Source organism: Sciurus carolinensis, chromosome 14, assembly GCF_902686445.1.
Source record: "Sciurus carolinensis chromosome 14, mSciCar1.2, whole genome shotgun sequence".
NCBI classification, from domain to species: Eukaryota; Metazoa; Chordata; class Mammalia; order Rodentia; family Sciuridae; genus Sciurus; species Sciurus carolinensis.
This window is the reverse complement of record NC_062226.1, coordinates 65,949,477-65,961,773: the sequence shown is the minus strand read 5'-3', so window position 1 is coordinate 65,961,773 and position 12,297 is coordinate 65,949,477. Positions and strand designations below refer to the sequence as shown.

The 12,297-nt window shown below is 38.5% G+C and overlaps 1 protein-coding gene across 9 annotated transcripts in view; it reads right to left on the bottom strand.

The window, feature by feature from the left end:
* Glis3 (GLIS family zinc finger 3) overlaps positions 1-12,297 on the bottom strand; it is a 424,342-nt gene that overhangs the window by 60,551 nt on the left and 351,494 nt on the right. For all 9 annotated transcript variants that reach the window (XM_047525258.1, XM_047525253.1, XM_047525256.1 and 6 more), the window contains one exon: positions 4,567-4,717. In XM_047525258.1, the coding sequence (XP_047381214.1) occupies positions 4,567-4,717 (151 nt within the window). The remainder of the gene's footprint in view (positions 1-4,566; positions 4,718-12,297) is intronic.

Sequence of the window (12,297 nt, the reverse complement as noted above, 5' to 3'; positions counted from 1 at the left end):
GAGCAATGGTTTTCAAAGTGTGGCCTCTGAACTAGCAGCACCCAGTGTCACCTGGGAACTTGTTAGAAACAAATAGCAGAAATGCAAATCCATGGGACACAGATCTACAGAATCAGAAACTCTGAGGGGGCCGAGAAAACTGTAACTTCCCAAGGCTCCCAGGTGATTTGGTGCCTGATGAAGGATTGGCTGAGGACTATAGAAGGCTAAATCTACAGGTTAAAATTCTCAGTGCCTGTGACAGGAAATAGAGGTTTGTTCCATCCCTCGCTGGTTCTCCAATTCAACTTGGTGGATAAACTACAGATGCAAGAGATGCTTCAAAACATGGAAGGACCATGACAGCTGCTGAAGGCATCATCTGAAGAGACACCACAAAAATGTTCTTGTCAGATGTTTCTCTGAATCCCCTTTGTACCCTGAGTCTCCACTTCCTTTTGTCCACTGCCAGTTCCAAAGTGGTCCTGTCACTGTGTCACCTTTGTAAATTCTGAGAAAAGCAGTGTTTCTGAAGAGAATGCAAGTAGTAACTATGCATTTTTATAGTGCTCCGTCTTTTTAAAGTCTTTTATATAGATCATGTTGTTTTATCATCACAACTCTCCTATGAAGGTTAACCTACTGGGAAATTTGTATGTCAATTTAGAAACCTCTAATAAAGTCTCTAAATTAACAACCACTTTTTGAGAATGGACTACATGAGGCAGTTTTATAGAAAATTATTTCTAACACAACTTTGCAAGCTATCCAAAGACAGTAAATGAAGAATGTAGAAAATGTATTAAAACACATGCCACAAAATTATATTAAAGTGAAACACTATTTCATAAAGTATGTTTAATCCTATGTAGATTTAACACAGTGCTATTTATTACAAAAACTGATGCTATTGTAAGAGAGAAGCCCTTACCTCACAGTAATAAGGGAGAAGAGAAGGGAATGAGTTCAAAAATTCCTGCTTTAAAAATGTCTTTATTTTACTTCTATATTTCCATACGAGATCTGAGCAAAACACCTATTTTTTTTTTCCTGAGAAACTTAAAAGTTACATTCAAATTTTGGATAATTCAACAGGACTTGTAAGATCTAAATATAAGCATTAGTGTATAACCCAAAAAGGGGGTACCAGTAAAATTCCCTCATTCTTGTATTTCTCTCTTGTTCCAGCTGATTAGCTTCTCACTTGTTAGGCAGTGTCTGTGGGTCTTAAGCATCTCAACCACAGTAGCCTCTATGAAGTCTTCAGGGCTCATGTCATGTGCCAAGGTCATGTCTTACTGAATCCATAGGACAGCTTTGGTTTGCAGGCAGACATAATTTTTGTGATCACTAATGAGGCAGATGATTTTCGTTAGAGAATTCTTTGTTGATGAGTGGACTGACTACCTAGATCTGGCATTAGTAGAGGATGTGCCTGATGGTGTACACTCACCAGAGTCAAATTTATCTGCTTCATTAGCTCATCACAAGAGCTTACCAGAAGATGTGCACAGGTATCGGGCCTTCAAAACAGTCTTTATATCACAATCTACTGGCTATGAAAGAGTCTATCTTAGATCATCAGATAAATAACCTGAATTTACAGAGTTCGGCCTGGGGCATTATCTATCTGGGGTCCAGAACCTCTGAACAAAAGGGCAGAAAATATAAGTGGGCTAGCCCTGAGGCTTGTTCTTCAGTGCCCTGGCCTTCCTATTAGATCATAACACTGCTCTCAGGTTAGCTCAGGAGCAGGCCTGGGGAGCCCTGGAATTTTTTGGAATAGTGGAAAAGTAAATGCCTCAATTTAAAATCATCCTCAGTGTGGCCTCAAGTTATATCTGGTTCCTTTGACCTGGACACTATTTTCTTCTACAGAAATGAAAGTCTTTTCAGGCAATCCATTCTGATCAAACTTTGTGTTATCACCCTGAAACGTTTGTTTCAATAAAAGGAGCCAATACTATAGGATATGTGTGTGATTTATATGTATCCAAAATCCAAACTGCTCTCTTTCCTGCTCATCCTAATGCTATGCAAACTATCCCTTTGCTGGAACCATGTAAAGCAAGGTCTACTAGCCACTAAAAATGTCCATTTCAAAACAGGACATCTTCAGATGGTGAATCTTTAATCACAGTGACTTGAGAGAGATTCTGGTATTCAATGCCATATTTAACTATGCCCATATATACCAACAGGTTTCCATCAAAATATTTTGTGATAAATCAAATTATTAGCAATTAAAGGTATAAGTTCTTGGTAATCATTAAACAAATATTGTCTAAATTTTTTATAATAGAATGGAAATGGAATAACTCCAAGTATTTTTGCCATTGAGCCAAGTCTTAATCTTTGTCAAATTGCCTTAACACTTTAGATTTTACATTTAACTAATTGATGAACGGTTTCCTGTTGCACCTTTGTCATTTTTCATGATTTGGCTTTTTTCCATAGATCTTTCATGCAGGTTTGCAGCTGGTGTGCATATGCATTCCCCACCAGTGCATTTCTAGAACTTTCAAAGCAAGGCTTATAATTTTCATTTCGTACATTTTCTTTCTACTGGTTTTTGCCTCTGAGTTTGTTGCCCACTCAGCAAAACAAAAAGGCACAATCAATTTTATTTAAAAAAAAAAGTCAGAAGCCAAGAAAGTAAAATAGGACCTGAGAGAATTTGGAATAAAGAAGCAGAGAGGATACATTCTCAGATACAAGCTACTAGTTAAGTAAAATTCCAGGAACAAAGTATGACGGCTACCTGCCTGTTTCAAGTATTCTCAGCATCACAGAAAATACCAGTCAACCTGAAGATGCTCCATTGATAGCTGTGGCAACCTCTTTACCCATCATGGCTACTCACCTGCCACAGCTGGAGACTCAAAGCCAAGAATTCAAGTTCATTTTAAGGTCCAAGTAACTCCAGAACTTTAAAGACACTACCAGGCATACGAAAACACACACCCAGACAAATGTGATGGTTCTGGAAATGAACCACATGCCGGGTGCTCCATGCAACAAAGGCACTAATGCTTTTCACAGATGCAGATATCATGGCTTCTGAAACGATTTCCAAGAGGTTTAAATGCAAGAAGAATGGCCCACCTCTGGTAACTATTTATATTTGGATGTTGGTTCATTTTTCAATCACTTCTGATTAGCTTTGACCTGAAGCTTTGCATTGCAGATCTTTAGAAAAATAGATTTTTGGATTGATGAAGTAGGGGAATACTTCTTAGGTTGTTTTAACTTGATTATTAATTTAATGGGCTGAAATAAATGTTCAAATATCAACTATCTGGCAAATACAAGCAAAAGCTAATCATACTCTTTCATGCATGTATCTAAAATAAAATATTTATGTAGAGGTTGGTTACATTTTGCAATGGCATATTTGATATGTGTATATGCACCTCTTTAAGATTTGGTCAAGTCTTCAAAACATTTCTCATCTCCCCAAGTCTCAAAAAGCAGAGGCTCTGTTGTCTCTAAGAGTAAGTACCCAAAGCAAATATTAAAGGTCCATGACACCGGAGCATCATCAAGGAGGGCTTGGGGACTGGTGCTCTTGAAGCAGTTGCTTGATGCCCTTTTCCCCTGCATTTGGATCATACGACAACTGTCAAGTTTAAAAAGCTATACAAGCATGTCTTTCTTCTATTCTATGGTAATGCATCAGTAAATTCTTCATTCTTTATGGTTTATTAGTACTTTTCAAAAGGAAAGAACAGTCTGCTGCCAAACCTGGCTGTGGAATCAGATGGGGGTGGGAGTAGGCTGTGCAATTCATAGAAAATAGAAATTTCCCATTGTGCAGAATGTGGTATTGGTGAGACTTTGCTTTCATACTCATAGCATACAGTAATAAGTCTCCATATGTAAAGATAATAACTAATTATGTTTGTACAAGTACATCACCATTATAGAAATGCACAAAAAGACAGGCTGAGAAAGTAAAAGAAAAATAACTTCTTTGCTGAATGTTAATTCATTCTTATTTTTCACTATATTTTCACTATATACATGCAATTTTCCACTGATAGAGTTGCCTATTATTCAAACCCAAGCAGAAGAAAGGTGGTCTGGGAGTATCCTCTCGTTCTCCTTCCGCTCCCCCAGTGGTTGGCAGACCTAAATTAGTAAATATTCTTAGAAGTTGGTTTATTGATGTGAACAGTTTTTGAGACCTGGGGCTTCCTTTTAAAATGCAAAGTTGACAATGACTGTTCCATTAAGAAATCCACATGCAGTCCGTTACCTGCTTAAGGGGAAACATTTCCTTTGAGTCTAAATCAAGCTAGTAAATTTAAGACACCTGGGAGTGTTGTGTGCACTGAACTTTTGGCAGAAGTCCCGAACCAGAAGAGCTAATGCATTATTCCACTTTGTTTCTTTGTGAGAAAAAAATTGTCCACTGCCAAACCCAGCTCAGGAATCACATGGGGAGGGGAGCAATTTGCAGCCCATTGATAAAGCAAATTACCTATGATATAAAGAGAATTTTCCTCCTGTGAGCATTCCCTTTAGCCATAGTGAAATGCCTGAAGAGAAGGGTGTCGTGGTTGGCTCTACCTTGGCTGTTCTTACCTGGATAGAGGTCAGGCCCAGGCCCAGGCCCTGGGGAGCATCCCACGGTGCCATCAGCAGCAGTGTCTCTTGGGGAAGTGGCTGGCTGCAGGGGCTGCACAGTGAGGCAATCTGAGAGCAGGTCTGGATGGAGCTCAGTGCTAGACCGCAGCTGGGAGAGAGAGAAAACGAGAGAGATGGAGAAGGAAAGCTGGTCCTTGGAATACTTGCCTGGCAAGGTCTCATGCCCTAAGGTTCAATGCAATTCAATCCACAAATATTTATCAAGCAGCCACTATGGGGAAGGCACGAGCTTAACACAGTGTCAATAAAAAGGGTCGGCTGGCCAATACTAATAACACCTGGCAGGTGCTCCAGGAAAGACGTGGCTAGAGGCGAGCAGAGCTGACTTCAGTCCTCGAAATTTCCACTTCTGGGAACCCAACTTCCTATTGTATTTCCATTTATTTGTGCTGTATCTTATCAGAACTTGTAGTGATAACAAAAACAAACTCAAGTAGGTTTAGTCCATATTGAAAAGTGCTTTTAAAATAGAGAGATACTGTCACGAAATATCTGGAGATAATTAAGAAATATCCATGGAGATTTGACTTCTGCAGATTTTACATGAAAGGAAAATACTCAAGTTAAACTTTAAAATATTATGGAGCATGATTAAAAGAAAAACTGATATCAGTAAGAGCAACAAAACCAATTACAAGTTACATTAAAACAACACAGATTTGACATTAATAACATTTAAGAAAATTAATTCTTTGTAGAGTCACACAAAAAATCAAACCACAAAAATGTTAAAGTATAGGAAAAATTTTTAAGAGTAACACTTTTCTAAGTGTAATCTGAGTGGGAAAGGTTACAATGGAAGATTTATTGACATAAAAATATTAGCCTGCTTGTCCAAAAACATAATACTTGCTGGGTGTGGTGGCACACACCTGTAATTCCAGTGACTTGGCAGGAGGATTGCAAGTTCAAGACCAGTCTCAACAACTTAATGAGACCCTAAGCAACTTAGCAAGACCCTATTTCAAAACAAAAAAACAAAAGGAGGGGCTGGGGTTGTAGCTCAGTGTTAGAGCGCTTGCCTAGCATGTGTGAGGCACTGGGTTTGATCCTCAGTACCACATAAAAATGAATAAAATAAAGGAATTGTGTCCATCTACAACTAAAAAAATTTTAAAATAAATAAAAGGACTGGGGATGTGGCTCAGTGGTTAAGTGACTCTGGGTTCAATCCCTGGTACAAAAAAAAAAAAAAAAAAAACCTTAAAATGCTCTAGAAATGGTATTTGTTACCAATATTACAAATGGTTATCATCTTTGGTAGTTTTTTTAAGTATAAATTGATTTTATAAAGACAGCATTAAACCTTTAGATATAGGACTGGGATATACTTTTTCATTTGACAAATAGGCACTGGGGAGAGAAACAAGATGAGACAGGGAGTGGAAGTGCTCAGTGGGGAGAGGTTATGTAAAGTCAACAGAAAATGCTTTGAGAGGTTCTATCTTCTCCATGATAATGAACATAGAAATGTTCAGCATACTTGCAAAGAAGTACAATGTTAAAACTTTTTTTATTTATCAAATTATCAAAAACTTTAAAAAGGGAGTGGTAGTGAAGTTACAGGGAGAGGCAAGAGCATTTATATAGATGGTATCAGGGAATACTTTTTCAAGACACATATTTGAAATAAATTGATTCTAGAATCTCTAATGACATATAGCAATGCCAAATTAGGAAATGCTATTTAAAAGTCCACAATTAGAGCATATAGATACTCTTACATAAGTTTGATGGATTTTATACATATTAAAATGATGCTCACAAAGATAAATGGAAAACACAAAGTGCCATGCACAAAATGTTAACAATTACATAAAAACACATAGACAAATACCAGAAGGAAATGTAATCCTTTATTAGAACTGATATCTGTTCTCAGTCACAACATTATGAATTTACTGCCTCTGCTCCCCTGCCCATCATTCTTTCTCTCTGTTTTCTAGTCTACATTCCAATGATGTGCTAGAATGGGCATATACCAGTTTAAGAATGCCATCTTTTCCAAAATTTCCCTGCAATGATGTCAGACTGATAGCTTTAAATTAGTCATAGTGAAAATATTTTCACCATGAAAATTGGCAATTGCTACAAACTGGGGCTTTTTCATTGAATCTGGTTAATAAAAATTATCAGAACACTGCTGATGATAACTACGAAGTACACTCTGATCAGAAAAAAGACAACACTGCTGTGACTGGGATATGGGTTATCTCTCAAAGGTTCACATGTTAGAAGCTTGGTCCCCAGTGTGGCAATGTTCAGAGGCAGTGGGACCATTAAGAGATGGGATCTGGTGGGAGTTGGTTATGTCACTGAGGATTGGTTAGGTCAGAAAGGATTAAGGTAGTTCTCCTGAGACCCTGAGTTAGTTGTTATAAGGCAACATGCCTACCCCAGAATTACTCTCTTACTTTCTGTCTCACCATGTGATCTCTCATCTTAGCATGTTCTTCCCACCATGACATCATCCACCATGTGATGCAGCCATGAGGCCCTTGCCAATCATACTTTTTTGAACTTTCAGCCTCCAAAATCATGAGTTAAATAAATCTCTTTTCTTACAAAGTACCTAGTCTCAGGTATTTTATTATAGCAATGAAAAATGAACCCATGCACAAATATATATATATATTCAAAAATACTGATATTTAGAAAGCAATATTTCTTGGATCTCAAAAAGTTTCATGAAGAGACAAACATGTATCCAGGTCTTAGTTCAAGAATAAAAAATGGCATAGTGACTTTAAGAATGAGGAAGGCACATTTAACACATGTAGCAAATGAGACAATTATAATTTTCTCAGTTTGGCACATTGAACTCTCTGACCAAAACTGTCTGAGTTAATGTCTAACACTCCAGGGCCTTTGGAAGGTATGTTTGTTATTTCAGTACTAACCTAACACATGCCACTTAAGAAAAACTGGAAAAAAATCAAGGCTTAGCATGAGTTCTGGTGATCACTTTTAATTTATCTTCCATCATTAAAATGTGATCTGGGGTCCACATGTTCTACTAAGGGCAGACATGAATACTTCTCTGCTTTCGATTACCAACCACTCTAGGGTTTTATAGTTATCAGTACCAATGAGGTCTTTCCAAGGAATTTCACGGCCATGGTTAATCCTGGCGTCAAAGGCAGGCAATTCTCCCTTAGCTTCAACAAGTATTCACGTTTTCCAAGAGTGTGATTCCATATGACTTTGTGGTGAGAGTTAATTTGGTTTTCTCTGGAATTAGGTATGGTTCTAGAAAGTGCTCCTTAAATTGAACAAGCCTTGAGGACTTTATGTAAAATTCCCAAAAGAGGGCCAAATGCACAGATAGGCAGTGCTGATATGGAAGTTTAGTGTTCCTCCAAAAATACTGTACCAGTAAAGAGCCTTCTAGATCATTTTAGGGTGTTAAATATTATTTAGTCCAGGAATTATATAATGAGTGAGGCAAGAGGCACAAAGAAAAATCTCTCAGGAAAAGTGTCTTTGAATATAATAAAGTTATTTACTTGGAATAAGAGACCCAACTATTTACATAAAACAATTACATATTGTATATTCCAATATCTTCTTGGCTGCTAGGGATATATGAAGACTACTGAGGGAAATTGTTCAATGGTAGAATGATCTCTGATTATAGTTCTGGCATGAACTACAGGATCATTTGTGGAGCATTTGATTTGCAAGTTCCTAGGTGGTGATGATACTGTTGGTCTGCAGATCACACTTTTAGAACCATTGGTCTCTAGAACAAGCCTTGAGGACTTCATGCATGCCTACTAGAAGAAAATGTAGGCCCAACTCTCCATCATGTTGGCTTAGGACCGACTTCTTCAACAAGACTCCTGAAGTGCAAGTAGCAAAATCAAGAATGAATAAGTGGGATGGTATCAGACTAAAAAACTTCTTCACAGCCAAGGAAACAATAAAGAATGTGAAGAGAGAGACTACAGAATGGGAGAAAATCTTTGCCACCTGTACCTCAAACAGAGTATTAATCTCCAGGATATGTAAAGAACTCAAAAAACTTAGTACACACACAAACAAAACAAAAGAAAACAAACACCCCCCTCCAAATAACCCAACCAACAAATGGGCAAAGGAACCAAATAGGTGTTTCACAGAAGAAGGGATACAAATGGCCAACAAATACGTGAAAAAATGTCCAACATCTCTAGCAACTGGAGAAATGTAAATTAAAACCACTGATACTCTATCCCACTCCAGTTAGAATGGCAATGATCAAGAATACAAGTAACAATAAATATTGGTGAGGATGTGGAGAAAAGGGTGCAAATTGGTGCAACCACTCTGGAAAGCAAGCTGTATGGCGATTCCTCAGTAAAACTGAAATGGAACCACCATTTGACCTAGCTATCCCACTCCTCAGTATATACCCAAAGGACTTAAAATCAGCATACTATAATGATGCAGCCACATCAATGTATACTGCAATTCAATTCACAATAGCTAAGCTATGGAACCAACCTAGGTACTCTTCATCAGATGAATGGATAAAGAAAATGTGGTACATAAACACAATGTAATATTACTCAGTCATAAAGAAGAATAAAATTATGGCATTTTCCAGTAAATGGATGGAACTGGAGACTACCATAGTACATGAAATAAGTCAAACCCACAAAAACCAAAGGCTGAATGTTCTTTCTGATATGTGGAGGCTAACACACAATGGGTGGGGCGTAGTTCATTGGATTAGATAAAGGGGAATGTAGGGAAGGGATGGGGAGTGGGAATAGTAAAGACAGTAGAATGATTTGGACATATTTTTCCTATCTGCATATATGAATACATAACCAATGTAACTTCACATCATGTTCAACCACAAGAATGGGAAGTTATACTCCACATACATATAGTATCTCAAAATACACTCTACTGTCACGTATCTCTAAAAATAATAACAACAACAAAGAACAATTGGTCTCTAAGAATCCTGGAGAGAAAAGCTAAGACTTTTCTGGTTATGGAAAGAGGAAATGAATTGTGGAAACAGGGGATGATGAAAATATAATATTCTTCCATTTAGGACTGAAATCTTATCATCTTATCTTCTCTGATTAGTTGTGGTTAATAGAAATCTTTCTAAAGTGCATACTTCAGCCTCTAATTAGTAGGTTTTAGGAGAGGCAACTGATAGGAGAAGATAAGGATAAATGATATGAAAGATTGCAAATCATGGAATTTACAGATACTGGGAAAGGAAGTTCAAACCCATATGTGGCGAATGTGTCTTGATTTGTATTTGCCATCATAAAATATCTTGGTAATATTCTGAGAAGCCTCTTCAGAAATCTGAACTTTAAAAATTTGGAGTTATTTCCTGGACAAAGTAACTATTTATTCTGGAGTTAAATTTACCAATATGTACAAATTTCCAATGTATGCAACTGTCTCTCTTCAAAAATCATAATAATATGGTTGTATGAAGTTCACTTCTTAAAAATAATTTGGAGGGGTATTTTTTAAGAATTGAATTTCTTATGTCAATAATATCACAATGAACCACATGTATAATTATAGCACACTAATAAAGAATAATTTAAAAAACCCAACTTAGTTGCATATTTTTCCACAAGGAAAAAAAATTAAACAGTGGTTCAATCACACACTAAGATTTAAAGTATTGCTGTGAAGGAATTGGGGTTAATGTCTACACTCAGTTGACTTTAAAGAATCTATATGACTCTCATCCAATCAGTGAAAGACCTTATGGGAGCAAAAAATCCCAAAGGTTTCAGAAAAAAAAAAAAAAAAAATTGCCTCTGGACTAGAAAAGAAGAAATTTTGTCTCTGTTCTGCAGCATCAGTTCCTGCCTGAGAGTGCCCATCTTGCAAGCCTCTCCTATAGACTTGTCACTTGCTGGGTCCTATAGTCATGAAAGTCAATTTTTAAAAATTTCTACCCCCCAAAAGACACAGGTACACGTACCACATACTATACATCTCCGATTGACTGTGTTTCTTCTCAGGAGAACCCTGACTGAAACAGATTCTGTTACAATGCAGAGTAAAATCTCCACCATACGATGATTTATTTCAGGTTGAGAAGGAAAGAGCATCGTGCAGACGGATCCCACATAAAAGAGCTGGATGTGAACAGTCAATGTGACACACTTTTAAAGACTGCATTGCAATTCAAGGGATGTACTTGGAGTCCTTGCAATGAGCTTGAAGTTGTGCACCTTGTCCCAATTCTGGGAGGTGTGTGAGACTGTGATCTCCTTTTGGAGGATGAGAGCTAGAATCACAAAGCTCTTGCATCCTGGTTCATTTGAATCCAGTCTGACACTTAGATGTTACATGATACTGGCTCAAGAAATAACCTACCCTCAACTTCCTCCTGTCCCCTATCACATGGCACACTTCCCCTTCCTCTTATATTTTAGCCGGGTGCCTATCATTCAGATCTTGATCAAAGAGGAGTAAGGACAAAGGGTCCCCACGAATGTGGAAGAGTCCTTAGCACATCTTGTCACTGATGTGTAAATTCTGACACCATGCCCATTAGGGTAAGGGGCCTTTGTTGAACTAGAGAGGGAGGCACTGAAACAGAATGGACCATGACTGTTGGTTTTCCTTGTCAACTCGGCTGCAGGTTTGTCACCTGGTTTGATCCTGGTTCAGTTGCAAGGGTATAAGCAGTTGACAACAGAAGGCAAGCACTCTTGTGCTTTATAAACTTTGCAATCTAAGCACATACACAGTGGTCCCAGAGCACCATCTTTGTTCCCTTGATGACAGTGAATCGTGGGATGGTGGCACTCTCACGGTAACTTTTTGATCCTGACATGAGATGATCTTGACCAGGGGGTGACTCTGACCCTAAAAGAGGAAACCCCCTCATTTCATCCTCTAGATTCTGACTGCCTATTCCACCCTTGGCTCTTCTTCCCATTCCTTCCCTGGTTGATGTTTTCTTTTGTCCCCTACCTCAGGAGAGCTCAGCCAGACTCTGTGGGGACAACACACAAACCTATGTGCTTTCCCCATGCCACCTTCAGTGTGGAGGTCAGGGATAGCCTCTGTGGGGAGAGGACATTGTGAACTGAGACCTGAATGAAGTGAGGGAGTCAGAAATGCAGCTACAGCAATTCATTCAAAAGGAAGTCGCTGATGGGTTCTAAAAACAGCTAATGGAGAAGAGCAAGAAAGGCAGCAGGCAGGGGGTGGGACGTAGGATCAAAGAATGGTGGGGGGGGGGCATACTGGGTAAGGCCTTCAGGCACATGAAGGTTTAGTATTCAATATCCTCTAATGGCAAGTCAGCACATGTGAGCAGGAAAGCAAGTGGTTTGTCTTACATTGTAAAAGGATCGTTGATTAGGTGTAGAAAACAGGCAAGAGGGTCCTGGGAGGGGTTGCTATAACTCCCTAGATGGAAGATGCTGATGCTTATAATTGGAGGTGCAGAGAAGTGGTCAGTTTCTGTTTTGAAGGTGGAGTTGGATGCTGTAAGGAATATGAAAGAAAGAGGGGAATCAAAGACAGGATCCAAGTTTTGGCCCAAGGAACAGCAGAAAACAGAGAAGGCACAGGATGGAGGTAAATCAACAATTTTGGGGTGTCAGCTCTGAGTTGGCTCCTGCACCCTGAGTAGAGAGAACATGAAAGCACCTGCACATGAGCAGGTGTGGAGGGATCCAGGAG